Source organism: Dreissena polymorpha, chromosome 3 (genome assembly GCF_020536995.1).
Source record: "Dreissena polymorpha isolate Duluth1 chromosome 3, UMN_Dpol_1.0, whole genome shotgun sequence".
Classification (NCBI taxonomy): domain Eukaryota; kingdom Metazoa; phylum Mollusca; class Bivalvia; order Myida; family Dreissenidae; genus Dreissena; species Dreissena polymorpha.
Window position 1 is genome coordinate 11990443 of NC_068357.1, and position 27957 is coordinate 12018399.

At 33.5% G+C, this 27957-nt stretch overlaps 2 protein-coding genes across 4 annotated transcripts; one reads left to right on the forward strand and one right to left on the reverse strand.

The window, feature by feature from the left end:
* Positions 1-642: 642 nt before the first annotated feature.
* On the reverse strand, positions 643-2598 carry LOC127871271 (trichohyalin-like). Its single transcript, XM_052414026.1, has one exon. It carries the CDS (start codon positions 2596-2598, stop codon positions 643-645), a length of 1956 nt encoding a protein of 651 aa, XP_052269986.1.
* A 3303-nt stretch (positions 2599-5901) lies between these two features.
* Positions 5902-27752, forward strand: LOC127873340 (uncharacterized). 3 transcript variants are annotated; one of them, XM_052417185.1, is made up of 10 exons: positions 5902-6215; positions 20002-20345; positions 20970-21092; positions 21511-21637; positions 21864-22025; positions 22234-22400; positions 25156-25272; positions 25449-25489; positions 25719-25856; positions 26192-27752. In XM_052417185.1, the coding sequence occupies exons 1-10, from the start codon at positions 6102-6104 to the stop codon at positions 26374-26376; spliced, it is 1518 nt and encodes a 505-aa protein (XP_052273145.1). In that variant the 5' UTR covers positions 5902-6101; the 3' UTR covers positions 26377-27752. The 3 variants fall into 3 exon arrangements, with proteins under 3 accessions (XP_052273145.1, XP_052273146.1, XP_052273144.1); XM_052417186.1 differs by having other exon boundaries at positions 5903-6215; positions 21894-22025; positions 25156-25299; XM_052417184.1 differs by having other exon boundaries at positions 5907-6215; positions 25156-25299.
* Positions 27753-27957: the final 205 nt, after the last annotated feature.

Genomic DNA, 27957 nt, shown 5'->3' on the forward strand with positions numbered 1-27957 from the left:
CTCTTGGGCATATGATGGCGCTGTGGCATTGTATGTCTTCTATTGGCTCGGTTACAGCTTCATTCATAATGCCTTGTTTTCTGTAAAAGCCGGTCACGGTTCTGCTTTCACCAGGATGTAATGTTATAGGCTTAGTAGCGGTAACTATTCCAATATCTGCATTAACAGACATAAATCCAGCTGCCCATACATCATTTATTGTTGAAGTGTCAGCATTACATTTTAATTCTCTCAATACATTTTTGCCGAGCAAAACATGAGCAGTACCATGGTATTCTTTCACTGGAACTATAAGCAAAATAGTTTGAATTGGCTTATCAGTAAACTCTGTTTCAATATCTGCAAATATATATCCAGAGTATGGAATTGTACTGCCATTTGCACATTTTAATTCAAGACCAAAGTCCTCCAAAGTGTACAATTCTGGCTTTGGTGACATGCCTTCATAATATACTTCAGTGATGGTGCTTACTTGTGACCCGCTATCAATCAGTGCTGTAGTATGTATTCCGTTCAATTTGATTTGATCTAAGTTGGCATCACCAATCATGCGTTGTAATATTTCTTTATTTGTCCATGTTTCAGGGTTTATTGTTCTTTTCTCGTTTCCACTCTCATCCAACCCTGCGATAAGAGCTTCATCTAGTTTAAATGTGTCTTGTGTTTGTCATTATTTTGGCAACCTGTCTCTGAGTTACTACTTCTCTGTTCATAGGTTTGATTCCCACGGAAAAATCTATTGTTTCGTGGGCGGTATCCACCTCGGCCCCTAAATGTTGAATTGTTCCTAAAGCCTCTATATGACTGACCCCTGTTGTAACATCTATTTCCGGTTTCTGCTACCATGGGTGGCCTTTGTCGTTCTTCTGACAAGCTGTTTAATTTTTCTTCCATTGATTTAATTCGCTCTTTTAATTCATCCAACAATTTTATATGAGGGTCGAATTGTTGAACATGTATTTGTTTCTTGATTTCTGGTTCTTTGTTCACCTTCATCTCTAGTTCTTCTCTTCTCACTTTTCTTTTCAGTTCTTCAAATGTTATTGATGATTCAAAAAACAATCGCGTCGCATTTTTCAATTCAACATTTCTGAGATGTTTCCAGAATCGTGTTTTCAGCATTCTTTCTTTTCTGCATGTCTGGATTTCCCCTCTGTTTATGGCTTTCTGAATTATTTCTTCAAGTCGGATGCCCCATGCCGAAATGTCTTCGTCTTTTTCCTGCTGTGCGTTGTAATATTCTTCCATTAGTTTTTCTCCACTTTTAATATCACCATAATTGCTTTCTAAGGTTTGTAAGATTTCTTCGCTAGTTGCTGTGGGTCTAAGTGTTGTCAATACTTTCCTAGGTTTTCCACTTATGGCATTTCGTATCGCTTGTCTTAATATTTCCTTATGATAAATGTTCGACTCGAGGATACTTTCAATTTCAACTTTCCACTCGTTAAATTGGTTTGGGTCAGAAAATTTTGGAATATTCGGTTTGATCATAAACGTTTTGTGATTATTGTCTACTGAATCCTTTGCTTCCTCTTTATTGACGTGGTGGTATTGTTTTCTAGTAGGTTGATTATCAAATTGACTTATGATGGTCTCTTTGTCAAACAAACTTTGTTCTAATTCTGATCTCTGTTTCATTAGAGTCTGTATTCTCTTCCTTTCTTCTCTCAATCTCTCTTCATTATCAAATTGACTTATTATGGTCTCTTTGTCAAACAAACTTTGTTCTAATTCTGATCTCTGTTTTCCTAGAGTTTGTATTCTCTTTCTTTCTTCTCTCAATCTTTCGTTTTCCTTCATTTCTTTTAATTGAGTCTTCATCTGAATAGTTTTGACCATTTCCATCTCTCTCAATTTCATCATTTCAATCTGCTCTTCTAAATTTGTTATATCTTCAAGTTCATCATCACACTGATCCTTGTCCCTAGTACCATAATCATCATGTTCTCTTACTTTCTCTCTCTCCATTTTAATTCTGTCCCTAGAATTAACCTTATTCAGACAATTTTCTTGCAACGCCTTATCGTCTAACCACTTAAGTTCTTTCTCTACAGTATCTTCGCTTGCGTTTGACCACATACTCAATCCTTCAAATCTGTTACTTAATTGATCTAATTTGTCGTATTCATCAACTGTTATAAGTGTGTGTCCTCTATCTGTATTCCGCTCGTATATGTCAAAATCTCTCTGGTATTCGGTTATCCTCTTGCCACTTCTGTATTCATATCCACAAGCTCCCTGTTCATCATCATTTTCAAATTCAATACCAATGCCAGTTTCTCTCATTCTATGTACCTCTAATTCTAACGCTTTCCTTCGTTCCTTTAGTTCTCTTATTTGATCATCATCTTGTTTCTGCCTAAGTTTTTCCTCTTCTTTAAGTCTATTTACTTCATCCTTGTCATGTCTAGCCTTTCTTCGTATTTCAATTTGTTCAATTCTCTGTCTCTCTAATTCACTAAGCTGTTTCATTTCAATATCTCTATCCCTCTGTTTTATCCGTTCAAGTTCTCTTTCATTTGCAATCCTATTAACTTCATCTCTCAGCACTCCTCTCCTTCGAAGTCTCTTTTCCCTATCTGTTATATCTCCTTCCATGTTTGGAGAATGACAATTCATAAATCTACAGCACTATGATTGCAAATATATTCAAATATGTATTTCACTTCAAATGAGAGTCACACAACTGTCAATAATCAGCGATTAAACTATCACTATATCATATAAAATATCTCATTGTTCACGCTCTAAACAACATTAAAATTCATAATTCACTTAAAAAAACAGTAACAACAACATCACAATGTACATTAATTGTATTAGCGTTAAACACGCTTCACGTAAGTATTCTTTCAATTAAACTAGATGTTATTACACTAAGCAAAACTGTTGTAATTATTCGAGTTATTTAAAAGTATAACATCATTTAATTAAATGCTTAAAGCCATAATACTTATTCATTCAAATGCTTAATTTCAATTTGAATAAGCAATTAATTATTTTATTTTTATTTTCAACAAAATAAATAAATGGTATTTAAATTTTAAATAATAATTAATAATTAATTAATGAATTCAAATTATAAGTGTAGTTATTGTACAATAAACACAAACAAGTGTGTTCCTAAAATTAAAACAAATACAAAACACAAATACAATTTGATAAAGCTACTTTAACACACTAACAGTTGTAATACGTCACAGTGCGCAATTTATTTCCGGTAAATCGACTTCCGTTACATCGATATCCGGTTCCAGTTCAAAGTTTAACTGCTGCGCTGACGCGAAATTTATAATAACTATCAGTACTAGTCAATAATTATCCAATCATAAACTTAAGCGTGCGCTCTTAACGCTAGCAGCAACGAACCGATATCGATAAACTCGATAAACTCTTCTATCCGCAATATATGTAAAATTTACAGGTTTATACTGTAAACCTTTACAATATTCCGAATTATATTAACGCACGACCGCGAACGATTCGAATCACGCTACCTTGCAAGGATTTTCTTTATTCACCTTCTTTATTTTGCAATGAAATTGGTTTATACTAATTTCATTGAAAAATAACTTTCAACAAAACGGTCACGTTCACCATATACCGCTGCAATCATAAAAAGCACGGGTATATCGAGCTAACTGTTAATAAATAAGTACAGATTGGGGGGTTAACTAATACTGCTAGTGACTAAAAATACAAACTGGCTTTTACTAGCTCTAAATACAGTAATGTGTCTTTATAACTGACAAATCTACATAGCAATCTATTGTTTAAAGGATTAGTTGTCAATGTATAGAAGTGTTTTGCTCAAATGCAGGGGCTTAGGTTAGATTGCATGCAACTTAAATGTTAGTGTTGTGATTCCTAAATGTATTGTTTAAAAAAAATGAAATATAAAAAATGGTGTCAACAATTATTATCAAAAGTACAACGAAAATTAAAACGCTCACCACACCACCGTATAAATGAATCGTCAACAACGAAACACAATGTTCACACACTGTCACAAATACACTTAATGTCAAAACTCCAGCGTAGAATTCTCTGGTCTTGTGATGTAACTGTCAAGAAGAAGGAGGAGGCCTTTTAACGTTTCGTACCCGCGGGTTCCCGAATATCAATGGTACCGTCTAGAAGAACCGGTCTACCAATCTGCACTGCATTCCATTTGGCCAAACATCAGAACACGTTGGGCGCCATTGTCGTCCGACCCAGCTACGCCTATGCGCTCTCGGATAAATAGACAACAAGTCGTGGATCTTTTGTCTGATAGATTTGGATAGGAATAAATCCCTGTAACAAATATGTAAATAATAATAATAATATAAATAATAATAATAATAATAATAATAATAATAATAATGATAATAATATATATATATAATAATAAGAAGAAGAAGAATAATTAGAATAATAACAATAATAATACACGAAATACAATCAATTGAAATGGCGGTATGATGAGCGCGACATTTCACAATTACTCAAATACCAAATAACAAATATCTAAAATACGATAAAAACGTTAAATCCAGATAACATAACAATGACATATGTAAAGTATTGTATTTACCTGTAGGTTATAAATTAAAGCCTACAAATATGGATAGTATTCAATGTGCAATAAACATCGATCAGCCTTGTTCAATGCTGTGTGAGTTCTGCCGTGCTCGTGCAGAAAAAGCGGGAAGATAGGTTACATTCAACTATGTTAGATTCAACTAAAAACCCACATATACCCTACACTAAATAACCTTAATTTCTTTTACTACTTCTGTACTATCGATCTAATACAATTATATTTACACCCTACGACAAATGCAGATGATCAATACGTCCGAAAACGTTGAGGTATAACGGCTAATAGAATAATTTTAAATAAATGATTGTTTAACAATAAAAGCGAAAAAGCGCTTATAAGTATGAAACATTTAAAAAGTATTCATGGACAATCCTCGATGTAATCATGAAATCAGTCAAGCATATGTTACGCTGTCTTGCTGATCATTGGCTAATACTTGGATAACACAGCGTTTACAATACGAGAAGCCCCGAAGGACCCACTCGTAGCGTTGTTTGATTCCATGTGCATGCAACATTGTAAATTCACAAATATTGTTTCCTAAGATACATGCTTATGGCTTTTGATGTTAAAAGATACACACAAAAACACTTAACTTTCTTTATGTTAAGCGCATAAGTGTTTACTTGTCTTTGTATTAAGACACGGAAAATAGCGTAGCATATTAAACACTTATAGTGGACATAAAAAACTAAATAACATTTGAGTTGAATGTTTTATGGCGTTAAGACCAATTGGTTTCAATAATAAAAGCAAAACCTTAATTTAGAGTTTATATGCCTGCATCAAAATTGCCGTTGCTGAGATTTTCCAAATGGAATGATTGGTCAAGCAAAACATTCTCCAATATACGTAATAATAAATTCATATAATTATAGATGAACAATTAACTATTGAGTAAGTATGCGAAGAAAGGCAAATGAAATGTGATCTTATATACATGTATCATCGTTATTGTTTGCTTATCTGCAAGATGAACAAACGTCGAATTATGTATCAGCTGTGCTCGTGACACTTCAATTTGTTCAAGCCAACAGGACAAATTATGAGGAGCATTGAAGATAGATCAATCCCTTCGTTCAACAGATCTAATTTGTTAAACTTGGTAGAAAATCCTTATTAAGCGGAAACAAAGGCTGAATTATTAATAACTCTACTTTATACTCTTATGGCTGATGATAAGGCATAATGTCAACACTGAATGGTCTGACTTAACACGTTCCCTTCGCATTGCGTGCAAAAGCATAAACTTTTGTGAATTTAATTAAAAGATATCGAAAATTTTATCGTGATTATGTTACAATTAAATGTTTGTGAGAGTGTGTGAGTATCAGTGTGAACCTTCATGAAAAACACTCACATACATTCATTAGTTAGTTCAATGTAAACATTAAATTGAAAATGTATACATAAAGTTTGTCATCTATTCGATGCAAGCTTCTGAAGATTGTCACTCGCATATTCAGTTTTACAAATGAGATTGCGCTATACATTTGATTGTGTTAAACTCTAAAAAATGAACAAAACTTATATTACTTCAATGGTTCTGATTATTATATTAATAAGAGTCGTATTTTCGCAAGAACTATATGGGGCTAACGTCCACTGGAGACCGACAAGTAACACCTCAGTAAGTTGTTTTTCTTGATCAGTACAATTTATACTGTAAAAACACACGGGATATTTAATAAATCGCTTGTTAATCTTGTATGACTCAGTTTATATTGAATTTGTTTCAATTAATGATAAATTTGAGCTTAAGTGTTTGTTTTAAAAACGCAAGAGCTGAAACTTAATTGACATTTAAATGTAAAGTTATTATTACATGCATCAAATGTAAAATAAACTCTATATAAAACCTTTTTAATGAAGCTTAAATAGCTTCAATTTACGGAAACGGAAATCGGACACAACGCTCTCTGCCTTATGACTTCGCGTCACGTCTGTCGGACATTATAATTAATTGTTTCTGGTGAAAGTGCTAATTTAGGGTGAGCAAATGTTTGATTGTGTTCAAACAAATCGAGGAAATAATAATAGCACTACGATTGAGCTCTCATTTTTGAAAATGTCATCATTATTTTATGAATGATTAAACGTTGTTACCCAGTTGTGCCTTGTGCATTAATCCACTCCAGACATGAATTAAATTATACTAAAAATAGCGCGTTGTTAAGGATGTTTGACTTTTTCGGGTTTTACTTTTAGTATTAACATGTTTATGAGTGTCGGTCATTTTTATATTGCCACAAATGTGACAAAGAAAATGGGGGTCACTGTGAATCAGTTAAGAAACTCAAGATTTTAATAAAATATTTTTTTTTACAAATCGCCTTTTGGCAATGCATGAAACTGGGGTAATATTAACAATGTGAATACAATACCAAAATATTGTAGCCTTTGTTTGTATATATAAGTGTTATGTCTCACTTGTTCAGTTTATTTAATAGAAATCTGTTGCCAATGCTCAAGATGACCGTCGTGTAGGGAATACGGATTGGTAGAAATATAAATGTCATTTTTGTGTAACGAAAAAACGCCAGAAACAAAACACAATTTATTTTCGATTTCTTTGATTGTAATGCTACAGAACGATCTCGTTGAATATGACTACGTTGTACAATTCATAATTATAGATACAGAACGGATACTTGCTAGCTTTCTGAATGGATTTATTAAAAATTAAAAAACATCTTCCGTTAAAATAATGTGATGAAATAAATTCAAAGGTCATGTATAGATAAAAGGGGGCAAAGTAGGGCCTTAGTGCGATATGATGCTGCACTCCTGTGTTAGGCCCTTGTCTGATAGCGATCAATATATATACTACAAAGTTGATTTGATTGGGGGAAGTCTTATATATTATCTGATACCACACTGTGGCTGATATAACCAACCTGAAATATATCCGCTGATTAGACACATTTCAACACCGAAACAACAAAAATCTACATGACACCATCTGTACGGAATAATACGCAACGCTGATAACTTGTGTCAATTTGTGATTCGCCTTCGCTGGATATTGGCAAAAGTTAAGAAAAAAGAATGCAATCATTCTCTTTGTAACTTTAAATTTAATCCAGATAGTTATTATTACTGAAAAATGCAAAGCTGTTAAGTGTTTATGAAATCAATACGAATAATTATGATCTTTGCACAAAACCCTTAGCATATTATATTTTATTGTGATTTTTTCAATTTAATACACTAAATGATGTTAGCAAACAATATCAATATTATTCTAATTGTCATTTAAACAATTGTCTGTTACTATTCTGTTAATCAAACAGTAAATTATTTAGGTTAAATATCCATATAACTTAGTGTTTTATAGTTACGTGTTTCATTCTCGCATAATGTCTTATATGTTGAGAAAATGTAATTGCTACCCACATATACTATTTTTGCCACTTTCAATATTTTAGGTGATCAAACTAACATTTTAAGTTATTTATAAGTTTGCAGTTGTCCTGATTGTCGTGCTGATTCGACTATTAGTTCTTACTGATAAGCGAAGGGTTCAAATAACGTGCTTTGTTGTGTTTCCAACCACAGATGCGTATATGCTAATAAAATAATGGTGGCATTTTGAATACTCCGTATCTGTTATCTACACAAAGGCTACCAATAATGCGTGTCCGTGTTTCTAGTAATATCAATACATTAAGAATAGTGTCGCAAATTTTCAGATAATATAAAAAGCATCTTAAGATATGAAATCCGTTGTGTGTATTTCGAAGTTTCGTCCGGACGCCCTATGCACCCGAAAGCAACATACTGAATCATGTCGAATAACGTTTGTCATGCAAAAATATACAACTGTACCACACGCTTTAAATAAACTGTAACGAAAAACTAACAAAATAACATGATATTGATTTTCAAAGTTGACGTTAAGCGCGAATAGTTCAAGCGCCAATCGGTAATAACAATAAACGAGTTTCGTGGCGTGCGCATTGTGTCAAGTTCGTGTAATGCGCGTTGCATCACAACCCAATACCCGATTTACGGGAAACAAAATCATCGTTTTTAGTATCAATTTCTTGTTTGCCTTTTTTCTTGATGATTTAAATCGTTTAAAAATTCATTTATTAATCAAAAAGCAGTTTCGTTATAAAAAAGACATTTCTACTTCAATTATTTTTTTTATATACGGGTATATTGTCATAAAATTGGCTATTACCAGTGCCTACATAATACGAATCGTCTTAGCATCATAAAATAATTTATAGAAAGAGATTTAACAACATTCATTTTAAAAATGTTGAGTCAAGTGCTTTATTATCTGTTCAGTCGAGTTCCGAATCAGTAACGATATTTTTAGCACAGACGGTTATAATTTAAAGTTTTACCAAGCAAACTTTATGTTTTTAGAAGGTCACATTACATGTTTAACGTATTTAGACTTATGAATGCATTTCATGTTCGCCTTCGTAATAACCCGTTAGAATCAAACAATACCCGCTCAGCTGAATGGCAATTTGAACCATTCGAGGGTTTTCAGAATCACGTGACTGATTGGTCAATCGTTTGCCAGATGCATTCGGTGTGAAGATCAGAGACCATCTCAAAACATGTTTTACTGTCAAACAGCTGTCAAAAGGCAGTTCTTTTTGATTTATGTTATGCATCAAAGTGATTAAATGAAATGAGCAATAGAAACAACAATCTCAATGTTTTAATCTCAACAACAAAAAGATGAGAACTACTCAATCAATGATCATTATGGTAAAAAGCCCCAACAAAAATTATTCAAACAATAAAATTAAGACAAACAAGGAAATGTGAAGACGTATGATTTCCTGAATTTTGCAGATTTTGTTTGGTAAACATTATGTTCATTGATGTAATATTGTAGTATAATGTGTCCTTTCTAACAGTAAGAATGCTCAGAAACCAAATTGATGCGTACCACATAAAATAAGCATGAGAGCTGCAACTTGTGATTAAGTGATTAACGGACATGTGGCGACACATATTCGGGAATGTGGGGATTGTCTCAAACTAAATGAAAACTCAATTGAAGTTTTCCAATACACATGTGGGTTGGCGCGTGGCTATGATATTTATTAGTAAAAACATCATTTTGAATGAGAAAAAAATTAAATTAAAACGAAATATCGATTTCTCTGAAAACATAGTTTTCACTATAAAATCTACATATATAACAAGGTTTTCAACTCAAAACGACCAGAATATAGGGTGCATAGCTATGAACAGCCATTACTTCTTAAATTGTGCAGCAATTTCCATGAACTCGGTCTTATTAAACGCAGAAATGAAGTTCCTTTTCTGGAAATGTACATATCTTGCAATATGTTTTACAAATGCTGGGTAAAATTTAAAGAAATAACACGATACACATGTAATCCGATAAAAACCTAAGCAATCCGGTAATTGATAAATCAGTTTACACGGAAATTTGCGGTGTAAACAAAAAATATTTGTCGGAATTTTAAAACCGCAGGCATGTTTCAATAGGAAAGACATTTGTCTTTCAAGGTTTAAAGGTTTAATTACTGAATGCATGGTGTTTACGTTGAAATGAGACTCGAAGTCCTTAGCTATCAGTTATACACCAATCGACTGTATTAAATATCATTTTTATGTCAAATGAACTGTGTCACAGTAAAAGAGACATTAAAGCGATTGTGGCCAGTTTGGATCCAGATCAGCCTGCAGTTGCTTGAAAGCTGTTTGCTTAAAAGCGGTTTTCTGACAATAACAAATAGTTTACTTGGATACTGATTAGACTGCCCTTTCCCTGTGACCTGGCTCAAATAATAGTATTTTCATTAATCAAATGATTTTATTTCGAACATTAATCAAGTGATATTTAGCTCCACTAGCCAGAGGCCAGCGGGGCTTATGTCATGGTCCTGTGTCCGTCGTGCGTGCGTCTGTGCGTTAACTTTTTTTAACATTTTCTTCTCCTAAACAACAAGTCCAATTCTGATAAAACTTCTTATAAATGTTCCTGTGGTGAACCTTTTTCAAATTTGTTCATATTATGCCCCTGGGATCAAATTTGACCCCGCCCCGGGGGTCAATAAATAGAACATATGCTTATATAAAGCCTATTTTGTGCAAATTTTAAAAATCTTCTTGTCCATAACCATTGGGCCTAGTGCTACTAAATTTGATATGTAGTGACATCTAATAGTCCTCTACCAAATTTGTTCAAATTATGCCCCTGGGGGTCAAATTTGACCCAGCCCCGGGGGTCACAAAAATGAATAAATGCTTATATAAAGCCTATTTTGTGCAAAGTTTAAAAACCATTTTGTCCATAACCGTAGGGCCTAGGGCTACCAAACTCAATATGAAGTGTCATCTAAGAATTCTCTACTTAGTTTGTACAAATTATGCCCCTGGGGTCAAATTTGACCCTGCCCCGGGGGTCACAAAAATGAACATACGCTTAAATCAGGCCAATTTTGTGCAAACTTTAAAAACCTTCTTGTCCCTAACCGTATGGCATAGGGCTACCAAATTTGTTATGTAGTGGCATCTAATAGTCCTCTACCAAATTTGTTCAAATTATGCCCCTGGAGTCAAATTTGATCCTGCCCCGGGGGTCACAAAAATGAACATATGCTTATATAAAGCCTATTTAGTGCAAACTTAAAAAAACTTTTTTCCCCATAACCGTAGCGCCTAGGGCTACCAAATTCGGTATGTAGTGGCATCTAATAGTTCTCTACTGAGTTTGTACAAATTATGCCCCTGGGGTCAAATTTGACCCTGCCCCGGGGGTCACAAAAATGAACATACGCTTAAATAAGGCCTATTTTGTGCAAACTTTAAAAACCTTCTTGTCCATAACCGTATGGCATAGGGCTAACAAATTTGGTATGTAGTGACATGTTATAGTCCTCTACCAAATTCGTTCAAATAATGCACCTTGGGTAAAATTTAACCCTGTCCCGGAGGTCACAAAAATGCACATATGCTTATATAAAGCCTATTTTGTGCAAACTTTAAAAACCTTCTTGTCCATAACCGTATTGCCTTGGGCTACCAAATTCGGTATGTAGTGACATCTAATAGTTCTCTACTTAGTTTGTACAAATTATTCCCCTGGGGTCAAAATTTTACCCTGCCCCGGGGGTCACAAAAATGAACATACGCTTAAATAAGGGTATATTGTGCAAACTTTAAAAACCTTCTTGTCTATAACCGTATGGCAAAGGGTTACCAAATTTGGTATGCAGTGGCATCTAATAGTACTCAACCAAATTTGTTTAAATTATGTCCCTGGGGTGAAATTTGACCTTGCCCCGGGTGTTACAAAAATGAACATATGCTTATATAAAGCCTATTTTGTGCAAATTTTAAAAACCTTCTTGTCCATAACCGTGTGGCCTTGGGCTTCAACATTCGGTATGTAGTGACATCTAATAGTTCTCTACTTAGTTTGTACAAATTATGCCCCTGGGGTCAAATTTGACCCTGCCCCGGGGGTCACAAAAATTAACATACGCTTTAATAAGGCCTATTTTGTGCAAACTTTAAAAACCTTCTTGTCCATAACCGTATGGCATAGGGCTACCAAATTTGGTATGTAGTGACATCTAATAGTACTCAATCAAATTTGTTCAAATTATGCTCTCGGGGTCAAATTTGACCCTGCCCCGGGGGTTACAAAAATGAACATACGCTTAAATAAGGCCTATTTTGTGCAAACTTTAAAAACCTTCTTGTCTATAACCGTATTGCAAAGGGCTACCAAATTTGGTATGCAGTGGCATCTAAAAGTCCTCTACCAAATTTGTTCAAATTATGCCCCTGGGGTGAAATTTGACCCTGCTCCGGGTGTCACAACAATGAACATATGCTTATATTGGGCCAATTTTGTGCAAACTTAAAAAACTGCTTGTCCATAACCGTAGGGCATAGGGCTACCAAACTCAATATGTAGTGACATCTAAGAATCATCCAATCAAATAAACACATAAAAGGCATAACACTAGAACCTGACGAAGAAATCAAACAGTCCCTATTTGCTGACGATGCAACTTATTTTTTAAACGACAATTACGATTCTTTCCATAACCTAATAGAATCGCTAACCCTTTACGGAATGACATCGGGTCTGAAACTAAACAAAAGTAAATGTACTGTGCTACGAGCAGGTAAATTAAAACAAAATAATGTCCAATATAAAAAAGAAATGAAATTTAATTGGACATCCGATGAAGCCACAACGTTAGGAATTACTTTCACAAATAATGAAAAAGATACAGTTCTTAAAAACATACTACCTAAATTACAGAATTTTAAAAACTGCTTAAAATCATGGCATCACCGTAAACTTACACTTATCGGAAAAAAACACAGTATTGAAAACGTTTGCACTTCCTAAATTAATTTATGTATTAACAGTCCTCCCAAATCCACCAAATGATATTATTAACGATATAAAATCAGCAATATTTAATTTCATATGGGACGGTAAGCCTGATAAAATAAAACGAACTCAGTTAATTCAATCTGTAGAAAATGGAGGTATCCAATTAACGAACATTGATTCATTCTTGAATGCAATCAAATGCAGCTGGGTTAAAAGATACCTAGATAATGCCAATACAAGTAAATGGAAATTATTCTATCAGAAAATCCTAACAAAATATGGTGACTCCTTACTCTTTGAATGTAACATCAGCAATTCTATCTTACATGAAATTGCAAACGAAAACATATTTCTGTCTGATGTTCTATCAGCATGGAGTGATGTCACGCATAACCTAGAAACCCAAACAAGCAGTAAAACTATTCTATGGAACAATAAAGACATAACTTCAAACAATAAGACGTTTTTCTATAAAGATTGGTTTGAACGAAGCATTAAATATGTCGACCAATTATATGACTACAGAATTAAGGATTTCTACTCTTTTAATGATATATGCTACACATACGGAATACCTTCAAATAATTTTCTGAAGTACTACACATTAATCAAAAGCATACCCATACATATTAAATCTGAAATCAATACAAATAATACACCATGTACTCAAACAACATTCGTAGAAAGTATACTTGGAAGAAAAAACAAAACAAATAAAATATTTTACACACTACAAATTAAAAACCCTACAGAAAACTCAAAAACCCAAAATAAATGGCAAGTCCTTTTCGGAGTACATGAACTTAATTGGAAACACATATTTACCATGCCATATAAAGCAACTATTGAAAGCACTCTGAGAAATTTTCAATATAAATACATACATAGAATTATAGCTACAAATAAATACCTCTTTAAATGCAAATTATCTAACTCAAATCTGTGTGACTTCTGCAGTGAAAACATCGAAACTATAGAACACCTGTTTTGGGAGTGCAAACACATTCAGCCTATTTGGAATCATTTAACATCTTTTCTTGAACAACAGCAACTAAACGTTAAACTATCTTTCTTAAATGTAAGTTTCGGAATTTACTCATTGAAATCAAAAGATTGTAATAATAGTGTGAATTTTATTCTTATAATGATGAAATTGTTCATCTTTAACATGAAGTTAAAAAAACAAGTACCAAATTTTAATTGTTTTATCCATAGTCTTAAACTGAAAGTCCAGATTGAGAAAGAAATAGCCCTCAGTAATGACATATTACAAAACTTTGAACAAAAATGGAATCGGATTAAATTCTCATGATGTTTGTCCACTTATATACATTTCACTCTAATGTAAGTTTATCTTTCTAAAATATTTTTGTATGTTTTTTTTTCAATCTTATAAGATCATTTTGAATATACAACGAAACACATAAGTCCAGTATGTTTTCTTCCGACTTTATACAACTCATCATTTTTCATAACAATTCTTCTATTATTTTTTTTCTTTTCTCTTTAAAAAAAATACATATTAGCATATCTTGTATAACATGTCTGAACTTTATTGCTTTGTACAATCACTATGTTGTATATATTCATGTATACATTGTATGTATTATATTGAATAAAAAAAAAAAAAAAAAAAAAAAAAAATAAAAAAGAATTCTCTACTTAGTTTGTACAAATTATGCCCCTGGGGTCAAATTTGACCCTGCCCCGGGGGTCACAAAAATGAACATACGCAATAAAAAGGCCTATTTTGTGAAAACTTTAAAAACCTTCTTGTCCATAACCGTATGGCATAGGGGTACCAAATTTGGTATGTAGTGACATGTTATAGTCCTCTACCAAATTTGTTCAAATAATTCCCCTGGGCTCAAATTTGACCCTGCCCCGGGGATTACAAAACTGAACATATGTTTATTTAAAACCTCTTGTGGGCAAACTTTAAAAATCTTAATGTCCATAACCATTGGGCCTATGGCTACCAAATTTGGTATGTAGTGACATCTTATAGTTCTCTACCAAGTTTGTTCCAATTATGCCCCTGGGGCCAAATTTATATATTAAAATGCTCACCCTTCCAACTTTAAGCGTCCAGTGGACGAGGGATAGTAAGAGAAAGTCACATGCTTGAATACATTTCAACCCACGCGCATTGCACGCTTTTTATGCCCCCTTCTAAGAAGACGGGGTATATTGTTTTGCTCATGTCGGTATGTCCGTCCATCCGTATGCCGTATGTCCGTCCACCAGATGGTTTCCGGATGATAACTCAGGAACGCTAAGGCCTAGGATCATGAAACTTCATAGGTACATTGATCATGACTCGCCGATGTCCTCTATTGATTTTGAGGTCATTGTCAAAGGTCAATGTCACGGTGACCCGAAATAGTAAAATGGTTTCCGGATGATAACTCAAGAACGCTTTGGCCAAGGATCATGAAATTTTATAAGTACATTGACCATAACTCGCAAATGACTACTATTGATTTTCAGGTCACTAGGTCAAAGGTCAAGGTCACGGTGACCCGAAATAGTAAAATGGTTTCCGGATGATAACTCAAGAACGCTTATGCCTAGGATCATGAAACTTCATAGGTACATTGATCATGACAGACAGCTGACCCCTATTGATTTTCAGGTCACTAGGTCAAAGGTCAAAATCATTGTTACCCGAAATAGTAAAATTGTTTTCGGATGATAACTCAAGAACGCTTATGCCTAGGATCATCAAACTTCATAGGTACATTTATCATGACTTGCAGATGACAACTTTTGATTTTCAGGTCACAAGGTCAAAGGTCAAGGTTACGGTGACCCGAAATAGTAAAATGGTTTTCGGATGATAACTCAAGAACGCTTATGCCTAGGAGCATGAAACTTCATAAGCACATTGATCATGACTCGCAGACGACCCCTATCGATGTTCAGGTTACTAAGTCAAAGGTCAAGGTCACGGAGACTCAACTTATAAATATGGTTTTCGGATGATAACTCAAGAACGCTTTGCTTAGGATCATGAAACTTCATAGGTAAATTGATCATGACTCGCTGATAATCCCTATCGACTTTCAGGTCACTAGGTCAAAGGTCAAGGCCACGGTAACTTTACACAGTAAAATGGTTTCCGATGATAACTCAAGAAAGCTTACGCCTAGGATCATGAAACTTCTTAGGTACATTGATCATGACTCGCAGATGACCCCTATTGATTTTCAGGTCACTATGTCAAAGGTCAATGTCACAGTGCCAAAAAACGTGTTCACACAATGGCTGCCACTACAACTGACAGCCCATATGGGGGCATGCATGTTTTACAAACAGCCCTTGTTTCACATACAAAAACAGTGGGGCGATACAGGGCCATCGTGGTCCTCTTGTTTCTGGTTCCTCGGGATCAATGACTCCAGCACTTTCTTGTTGAGAATTGAATACTGCTTAAGCGATGCTAGGGGGCGTTAGAGATGTTGCATCTTCCATTTTCTCTCATGAACTGACTCAATAATACCGAGTCAGCAATATTTGACTTAATTTTTAGTTTGGTTGCTCCGACGAGGGATCGAAAAATTTCAGAATGTTCCTAAAAGCCTAGTGGTAGAGTGTCGTCTTTGATTGCAGGAGGATGTGCTGCGGGTTTGATCCTCAGAATCGACATTGAAAACTAACCAACTTTGTTATCTAAAAGGCTGCTAAACCTGATATACTAAGATAATGTGAATTTTCATACACATGATAGTCATCAGTTATATTATATAAAAACTCACAGCAGTAGTAAACAATGGGACAATAATGAATGAAGGCATCTTTCATTTTACTTTGACTCTTTGAGTTTGACATGGCCTAGATTGAAATATGTGGCTTGACTTTGGGTCAAGTTCCCTAGGGGAACTACGTTCCCGTACCCCCATTTTTTTCCGTACCAAAATTGTTTCGCACCCAATTTTTTTTCGTACCCAATTTTCATTTTGTTGCAACAAAATTTTCGTACCCAATTTTTTTTCGGACCCAATTTTTTTCGTAACCAAATTTTTTTGGGCATTATTTTTTTCGTTCCCAAAATGTGTGTACCAAAATTTTTGCTCGTACCACATACACAATTGTGATGATGTAGATCAACTTAAATCGATGCTTGTATATATCCATCCTCTTCAAAAGCATCGTCACACCAGTACTGTCAGTACTTTAATTTATAGTGGAAAGGCTAATGCATAGGTAGAGTTATATTATTACTTCAATTGTTTGCATTTAATGATATCCAAGAGGCGTTAAGAATATGCCATAAATTACAATGTTTAACAAGAGCCATGTTAACTTGGCCAGCCCCGTTGAAATGTGTTTGCTTGTATGAGAACATGTGTTTTAGAGAGTAGAATAATATTTGTAAAACATGGCAACTATGACAAAACGGATACAAATTTTCTATAAAATTAAATAAAGGGAGATAATTAAAAAACTACGGCCGATAGAGTTATAGCTCATGTTCACTGCACTTCTCCTATTTGCCATCTGTTCATATTTCAAGTTTCAAGTAAATCCCTTCAGTAGATTTAGTGTAATGCTCCGGACAAAAATTTACTTTAAATTACATAAAGGGAGATAATTCAAAAACTTAGGTAGATAGAGTTATGGTTCTTGGCCACTGCACTTCTCCTAGTTGCCATCTGTTTATATTATTAGTTTAAAGTAAATCCATTGAATAGATTTTGAGTTATGCTCTGGAAAAAGTTTCGAACAAAAGGACGGACGGAAGCAAATCCATTGAAAAAATTTGGAGTTATGCTCCGGACACACAATTTACTTTGAAATTTAATTAAGGGAGATATTTCAAAAACAAAGGTAAATAGAGTTATAGTTCATTGTCACTGCACTTCTCCTACCTGCCATCTGTTTATATTTCAAGTTTCAAGTAAATCCCTTCAGTAGATTTAAAGTTTTGCTGGGGACAAAAATTTACTTTGAAATTATATAAATGGAGATAATTTAAAAATAAGGTAGATAGATTTATGGTTCTTGGTCACTGCACTCCTCCTAGTTGCCATCTGTTTATAATCTAAGTGTAAAGTAAATCCATTGAATAGATTTAGAGTTATGCTCTGGATATTTCAAGTTTCAATTAAATCCCTTCAGTAGATTTAGAGTTATGCTCGGGACAAAAATTTACTTTGAAATTATATAAATGGAGATAATTTAAAAATAAGGTAGATAGAGTTATGGTTCTTGGTCACTGCACTCCTCCTAGTTGCCATCTGTTTATAATCTAAGTTTAAAGTAAATCCATTGAATAGATTTAGAGTTATGCTCTGGAAAATGTTTCGAACAAAAGGACGGTCGGAAGGACGGACGGACAGACAGACGGGCGGACGGAGGCTATAACTATATCCCCTTCCGAAATTTCATTTCGGCGGGGATAAAAAACGAACATTTAAAATCTTCTCAGTAACATCTCAAATAATCCTGACGTTACATTTATTGGCCCACAATATGTTTTCAATTTGACAATACAGTCGAGGAACATGATGATAAACAAAAACAACCAGCTAATAAGGGTATTTAAATGGAACTTCTATTGACGGAACTTATAAGAAACCTGAAATGTAATGTCGAAAGGTCACATACATGGTAATTTGTAACTACAGCACCATAACGGATATCCGCACAGAAGTATCGATAGTATATATACTGCTCCATTATACATGTTAAATTAAAAGGTTCGACTTGATATATATCGACTTATTTCTAAACACATTTCGCGGAACTAAGTTAGGAACAAGTTAGAAACCATATTTACTAACCAACTACTGGTTGTGAATAAAAAGAACGCTTTACTATTGATATATGATCTCAAAATGTGTTGCATGAAAGTCCCAAACAGTTATTTCAACATTTTTAATAAAGATTATTACATGGCACTTTAATATGATTGACCAACAATGAAATCAAAATGGGGACCACGCCATTGTCTACTCTAAGTGTATTGCTTGTGTTAAAAATGTTTTGTGTCGTGCTCGGCAAAGACAATGTATTTTAATATGATTTCAATATGATTAGGCATATAAAGGCATTCTATGCATTTAATGAGAACCGTCGTATAACGAAATTTGAAATTTGAATGCAAATGCATCATGAATATTTATTTTAAACTGTAGACTCTGCTATACTAGTTAGTTTATAAATATGATGATATAAGAAAGATTATCCGTTTTTCGTCCCGCCTAGCGATGGCATAGATTAGTATATAATAGGTTGTAAACGTCCGAATATAAATTTTTGTTAGGCGCTTTTCAATTAAACATATTTATATCGACTTTATTTTTGTCGTAAAATATGCCAAATAAAAAAATATTCAAATTCATGACATTGTGTTCCACTCTCAGTTTCTTTTCTTCACATAAGAATAAGTTTAGCATATTCGCAAACATATGTTTTAATTTCAAAATATCAAAAATTATCATTTCATACATCAACGTACACATGAAGACTCCTTTTTCCCAGAATACATATACAAACATATTTCAATCATTTTTAATTAATCAAAACAAAAATACTTTTAAAATGTAAGCTACTCGAACTTAATTTTATTCAGTCGATTAACAATTGAAATAAACATCATGAAAACATTATTTATTCGTGGTCTTAAACAAAGTGGTGTTCACTCATGGTTACGCATATCGTAAAAATACTTATTGTGTACTGGTTAATGAAACAAATTCGTTCACCAAAAGCAACATATAACCTAAAACATGATATAAAAACTACTTCATACAATCAAAAACAAAATTAAACAGATGCAAAGCTGATGATTAATAATTATGAGAAAAGTTAGAAACTAATTTAGATATTTTTTTTTAAACGACGTCATTATGATATGCCTTTATTATATTATTTTCATTTGAACACAAGCTGGACGTTTTCAAGGTATTGCTTACTATTTTATATCCTATTATGGGACAAACATTTAACTCTATAATTTTATTTACCAACATATAAATACAAAAATGTCTGCATGTATGTGTATATAACAAGAAACTTACGTAATCAGTAAATGCTATGTTAAATTGTATTTCAGATGGTATTGTCATACCGTTTGATTTGGAAAGGAAGAGATACCATTGCTACATTAAAAGAACGGATGTGTAAAATTTTTTCTAGACCAACGTGTGAAGATAGCGTAAATGAGAAATTCCAAAAAGGCGTCCTTTCTGTCCAGGACAATCGAATCAGACCACCTATTTTTTCAGGATACAGCTGGTTGTGTATTATGGGTTGTCGTATAGCCAATCAAATAGTGGCCAACTTGTCACAGTTATATTTCACTGATGCGTCCAGTTTCCTGGAAACCGAATGGGAGTCTGGCGTTGGTACTGCTGAACTGACGTTCGATGGACACAACAAAGATAACATTATTTTAGGGTATTACAATTAAACATTATATTACGTAACACATTCTGGATATTAATAGTACTTCAAAAAACTAACCAATGAGTAAAAACAAGTTATACATCAAGAGTGTAAATGAAGAAACTAGACATGTGTCGGTCGGACACGGAATAACCCCGCTTTTCTCTTTTGCTTCTAATAATGTCAAACGTATGCGTCAAAATAGCCGACTGCAGAAATTCGCATAGTGATAATAGTGAGTTTCTAGTGTTATGCGATATAAGCCAACTTTGCTATTTTTAACCAAACTGACCATAACTCACAAACGTACCAAAATAATATGAAATGCAATTTTAGTGGCTTTCGTTAAGTCTGTTAAGTTTTATAACTTTATCAAAAATATTTTGAAAATGTATCATACTTATTTAAAAAAAACGTTCACCATATTTTATGTTAAAAAAATGCCCCGTAACGTCAGTTAACATTATAGTTTATGTTTGCTAAAGTTAATTACTTGACAAAAAAAAAATCGCTCTTAAGCATGACACAAAAATCCAACGGACGGAGAGATTGACAATCGGTCAATCTATCATGCTCCATCTAAAAGTGATGGCTTGATATGCTAGTGTTTGGGTTAAAACGTCATTATCTTTGAAGATTTGCTGACCAGAGTGGCTCTTTGGTGGATGGTCTAGGAGAAACTCATTTGAGCATGGCAGTGAGGAATGACACAAAGAGAGCAAATATCAGCCCTCTCGTGAACGTCTTACCCGTATACAGGTAACGGGCAAAGTGAGAGCGATAATTATGACGAACAAATATTTTTGTATTCAACTGATGTTTGGGGGATTAAAAATGATAATAATCAGATTTGAATTGTACATATTTTTGTTTTGCTTTTTATTACTTTTACTATGTAACATGTTCGCGGTTTATGTCAGTCTTAATCGTATAGGCAACGATAGTGGCTGATCTAAAACTAGTATATATTGCACACCATGTGTCAACAATGTTATTTTCAAATATAATGAAAACAGTGCACGTAATATTGACACAGATATATGATAAAAAATAAGCGACTAGATAGGATTCTTGTAATTGTGTATATTTTTGTCGTAAGGGTATATTAGAACAACAAAGATACTCAGTGAAATAAATCTTTAACAAAAACAGATTTTTGCAAAGTTTGCTGTTTTAGAGTGCCACTCGGTTGCAATATTACAATTCGACTGTTCCCGTTTGACGGAGATGGGGACAGAGTCACTTGCCATTGGCAGAAATACCCAGAAGAAAACAGTACTACTTCCAGCGCATTTCTTAATTCCGTATGTATATAGTACCTGCTTTATTACTGTTCATTTTATTTCTAATAAGACATTTTTGCACACTGTTGTCTTTTTATAGTAGATTATTCTATTATTCAACTAATATTGAAAAATAGTTCCTTAATAGTTTAACAACTATCGAAATAAAAAGGTAGTGTTTATTTATTATTTTTTTAGAATCGGGAATGACATTTCAATAACTGCAATAAAACCGTATCTTTTGTAGCATACATGCGATCTTATTTTTTCGGCAAAGCGGAGTCATTTCAAAGAAGGAGATGCGATTAATGTGTCCCTTTACGCCGAGGACTATTCAAGTTTGTTGGTTGAATTTACAGGGGCCTCAAGATACATCACTTCTGGGCCTTTTTGTAGAACGCCCATCAAGGTATCATATGTATATTATATTTCTAACAGATGGATATTTAAAACACAAACTGCTATAATCATTATTTTCTCTTTGCATTAAAACCCATACAAAACTTAAACTTCAGTAAAACTTCTAAAATATGTTAAAGAGATTTAATGATACAATCACTTATTGTTTATTTTCTGGACAACTGGACGATATGCTATTGTATGTTTGTTCTATTCAGCTTCGCGTGTTCGTTGGAAATAGTACTGCTTCATGTCAGTCTGATGGTCCGCAATTTCATCCAGAAGGAACAATGAAACCGAACTTTAAGCAATCGTATGAAATGGATTTCTTTGAAAAAGGATACTTTGTTCAGTTGCCGTTCATGACCAACAACCAAAACGACACGTGAGAAAAACAGTTTTATTTCATCTCTTATATTATTCATTGCCTGATATGTTTCCAAGTACCGTTTGAAACATGCACTTTGTTAATATGAGCCGCGTTCTTAGATAACTGGGCTTAATGCATGTGCGTAAAGTGTCGTCCCAGATTAGCCTGTGCAGTCCACAAAGGCTAATTAATGACGTCACTTTCCACTTTTATGGTATTTTTAGTTTCAAGGAAGTCCCTCCTTACCGAAAATCAAGATTAGGTGGAAAGTGTCGTCCCTGATTAGCCTGTGCGGACTGCACAGGCTAATCTGGGACGACACTTTACGCACATGCATTATGCCCAGTTTTCTCAGAACATGACACATATAAATATGCTTGTGCTTGAGTTAATCAAATAGCTCATTAAAAATCGCTTGGGCGAGTACATTTTTTGCGAAGCCAGTAAATGCAGAGAAGTATTAAACTATAGATTATACATCAATCGGTTTGGTGGGGTACATTAATCGTTTTCTCACCTGCGACATCAATTCAAGTCAAGTCAAGTCAACAGTTTATTAAAGAAACAAAGTCCTCCGGCCCAAAATACATATCATGCAATGTACAGGAATTGCAAAGTTGTGTGCTAGTGGTATTATTCAGATGTAAATGTTAGCACATGTATCTAGTCCCTTTTTCAGAATTCATAGGAACGAAAACATACACTGCAGATTTTCTACATACATATCATGTAATATATAGAAATTACAAAGTTACGTCATAGTAATATTGTACAGACATAAAGTCTCTAATCTTTTCCAGAACTCGTAAGACAGAAAAAATACACCATAGGTTTTCTACATACACACCATGTAACATAAAGAAATTGCAAAGCTATGCCACAGCAATATTGTTCAGATGCAAAAGTTAATAGATGTATGTATATCTAGTATTTTCTAGAATTTACAAGATAGAGAACATACATTGCAAATTTTCCACAAACATACCATGTAATATACAGAAATTACAACGTTGTGTCATAGCAATATTGTACAGATGTACATGTTAATACATGTATCTAGTCTCTTCTAGAATTCATAAGATAGAAAAGATACACTGCTTATTTTTTACATACATATCATGTAATATACAGAGACTGCAAAAATGTGTCACACTATTATTGTACTGAAGTAAATGTTGATACATGTATCTAGTCTTTTATAGAATTCATAAGATAGAAAATATACACTACTAATTTTCTAATAGTTTCAAAATCATTCGTTGACAATAAGTCATAGAAGTTATTCAAGTCAGTACCAGAGTTATACCAGTTGAACAGAAACTGATTTCTAATACTTGTATATTTAGTACAATGGAAAAATGCATGATATTCACAATCCACATATGTCATATTAATATTAATTTGTGAACAAACATTACACACGCGATTCTGGAAAGTAATATTCAGATGTCTGCCAGTTTCAACTTGTAGTTTATGGTTTGAACATCTTAATTTGCATAGGCTATTTTGTGTTCAATATTCAATATTTAAGCGGGTATATACGATTTTGTCAAATATTAATGAATTTTTATAAAATGTGTACAAAATTATTATATATATATATATTTTAATATAGATTAAAATAAAAGTTAAGAAGAACATGTGTCGAAAAATGCGAAATAAGCCAGATATTTAATTCTGAAATTGAAAACGGCTGTACAGCCGAATTCGCCAGCATGTATACCATACATGTACGATGTGAATCTAAACTTAGTTTAACTGTTTATTTGAATTCCCGCAACGATATCTATTCATACGACACACGAACACTAACTCCGATCCTTATACAAAGACGAATGCTTCGGTTATTGTAGGAAAATATGAACGTCACAATCGGCTCGGGGCGCTAATTTGTCTTTGCAGCATTTTATGAAATTCGGCTTTAAAGCGGGTATATACGATTTTGTCAAATATTAATGAATTTATATAAAATGTGTACAAAAGTATTATATATATATATTTTAATATAAATTAAAATAAAAGTTAAGAAGAACATGTGTCGAAAAATGCGAAATAAGCCAGATATTTAATTCTGAAATTGAAAACGGCTGTACAGCCGAATTCGCCAGCATGTATACCATACATGTACGATGTGAATCTAAACTTAGTTTAACTGTTTATTTGAATTCCCGCAACGATATCTATTCATACGACACATGAACACTTACTCCGATCCTTATACAAAGACGAATGCTTCGGTTATTGTAGGAAAATATGTACGTCACAATCGGCTCGGGGCGCTAATTTGTCTTTGCAGCATTTTATGAAATTCGGCTTTAATGTATAATTTTTCTTTCCTATTTTATGTTATTGTAACATATTTTATCAATATATTATAATTAAACACATATAAAAAATCGTACATACCCGCTTTAATGTATAATTTTTCTTTCCTATTTTATGTTATTGTAACATATTTTATCAATATATTATAATTAAAAACATATAAAAAATCGTATATACCCGCTTTAAGTAGGGTTTAAAATGACTATAATGGTGACAACGACTTGAGTTACTCACGGTGTCATGCCAGTTTTGAGTAAAACAGTCAATCAATCTATTTCTAAAAACATTGATAAACATAGCACAATCACCAATTTCTTGTGATATCCACACATATCCAAAACCGTATGTGAAAAGTATAGATTTTACTTTGGTCTCCCAACAAATTCTTCCAACATCATCTATTGATTTAAGCATAATATAACAATTTTTGTGTTGATTATTTCAGCATTTTAACATCTGGTCCAAGGTATATGATATATTCAACCGAAAGAAACATAACGCTTGTGAACATCGGGGAATGGGACCATATCAATGACACAACTATGAAGGGGATACACCAAGCGTGCGTAATGGCGTACTCAGATGACGGGTGATGTACATTTCGTTACCATTTGTTTCAATTAAACTACGATATTTAAAACGTCTATCGATATGTTAAATGAAAATAAAAGGATATATTTGGTCCACGATCGCGTACAATCACGCGCAGACAATTACCTTTTATATACTTTTTTGTAGAACCCCCGGTGAAAGTCGATGCGGTGTGCTGATGTTATTTGGTAAACACTTATTTGTACAGACAAATCCATTTTGTCAAAATCGCTAAAGAATATAAAATGTTAAATGTTATTTTTAAGTTTATATTACGGTAGATATTTGTATTAAAATGTGATTCATTGTTTAAAGAAATTACAAGCTCTTGACATCAATATTATGTTATCAATGAAGTAAGTAAATCTTTGGTTTTTGCAATTCACGTTTTGACGCATTTTGTTTGTATCATGATAGAACCAGATGAATGCAAAGCATCGGTCAATCCTTGTGGAAAAGGTGGCATTTGTGACAACTTCTTTGAGCATTTTGCATGTTCTTACCCTGCCATCAACGTTACCGAAAATATGTCGCAAAGTGGCACATGTAACACAGGTATTCTTGACAAATTTATAATTCATAAAGACGATATTGAACGTTAGTGAAATCATCTTACAAAGAATGCCTGATTGTCCGACAAAGCATGTCATATGTATTTTTACTTTACTTTGTATAAGTTGTGTTCACAAATTTAAAAAAAAAGTGTTGTTTTTTTAAAGTTGAGCACAATAAAAAAAATAGTTATGATTGCGGCTTATCAAAGATCTATGCCTCTGTACTAAATTTTAAAAAAAAAACGTAGCATTATACCTTTTGAAACAATGTCAACCGTTGATGTGAGACATAAAGATAGTAAACACTAAATGTTTTATATATTAAATGATAAACAGGCGTAACAACAGAGAAAGGGAATGACGGTCTGAAGATTGGCCTCTCCGTAGGTCTATTTCTGCTCCTGCTGCCCCTTCTCATCGCAGTGACGCTGTACCTGAAGAACAAATGGTCGGAGAAGATGCGGACAAACCATGTTGGAGATGAAACGCGGATATCGGCTGTAGCAAAGACGGCTTTTTAATAACTTATCAACAGACGATACATGTTTGTTGTGAATTGATATCAACCGAATTGTTCAATATTTATTTTGTGTCAGATGAGTAGTTGGTTAAAAGACCCCTACCGGTGTAACCTAATTAGACTGTAAGTCCCTATTTCCTTTTGTCTGTGTGTCGGTCCCAATCTGGTTTCTTTGATAAGTCAAACAATTTTCAATATGGGTTGTGGAAACTTGGTATGTTGAGAGAGACAATGTGGAAATATGCGCGTTATTTCATATTTGTTGTTATAGAAAAATTGTAATGCCTGTGGTTACGGGAAAAAATAAAACCTACAATCTTTACCTCGCGATAAGACAACCAAATACTAAAGGTTAAGTGGGTACTGAAACATCTTATATTGATAGAGGGCTTTATGGGAAATAATCACGATGTATCCGTTATTTCGTCAAATAAATTAGCTGTTTCTACAGTTACATGGGCAATGGTTGCAGAAATAATTAAAAGCAAATGTTAAGATCTTTTTTAAAAAGTGGTTGCACAGAAGGCTGTAAGAGGAATGTGCCACTTAGTTTAGTTTCCTCGTCGAAGAACGAATTGTAGTTAATAATGGCAAATCTTTTATGAGCAGGGAAATCATTAACAACTTAAATCTGGATCGTGTGATTACTGAAACAGTGCCTGAGAGAGGTTTAAGAAACTTTGTATGTGTGTAAGGGTAAATGATTACCTCGCAAGTTATTTGAGGTTAGTCAAGCCGTCCGTCTGTTCGTCCGTAAAAAATCAGGATTCAAATAAATGTAGACAGTACCTAAAGCTGGGTTAATTAACTTAATATACTGATATTTGAGCATATAGGAATCTCAGACAAATCTTTCTTCCTATGGTCATAGAAATAAGTGTTAACTAAAATGTGCACATGTGAAGACTCAAAAAAAACCTAACCAAGTTTTTAAAAACTCTGTATGAGTAGATAGGGTCATTATCCGAATATTCAGTTATTGCAGTCCGTTTTTTCAGATAAAGCTGTTTTCTATGGTTACAGATATGAGCAAAATCTAAAATCGACATTTTGCTATAACTAAAAAATTCTCTAGCTGGGTAAATAAAACTTATGAAGTTCCTTTTTTTACTCCAACAGCATAAACCCGGTAGTGGTCTGATTTCGGCCTGATACTAAGCCCTTTTTTGTATTCAGTTTTTTTTTGCATTGTTATTTGCGTGTGTTATTGCGGATATTATGTTCATTTTCTGCCCTGTCTGAGGAGGATTGTATGTGCCTTAGCAACCATTTCTTTACAAACTTAATAATAATGGTTAACAGTTGAATTCAAACAAATCATATCTATATACCATATGTAATAAACATTTTTAGAATAAACATAGCATATACCATCTATATGATTCGTTAGTTTTAAGACATTACAATTTATTTTGTATTGTATGCGATTAATTATGTAACTTGCATCAATTAAGCAGAAAAATCAACAGCTTCGATTTTACATTTTTAAAAGAATATTCAAATACAATCTGCATTTTAAAAATATAATGAAACAATAAATGTTTTTTCGCGATGTGGTTGCATTATATGGTATTTTATCTGA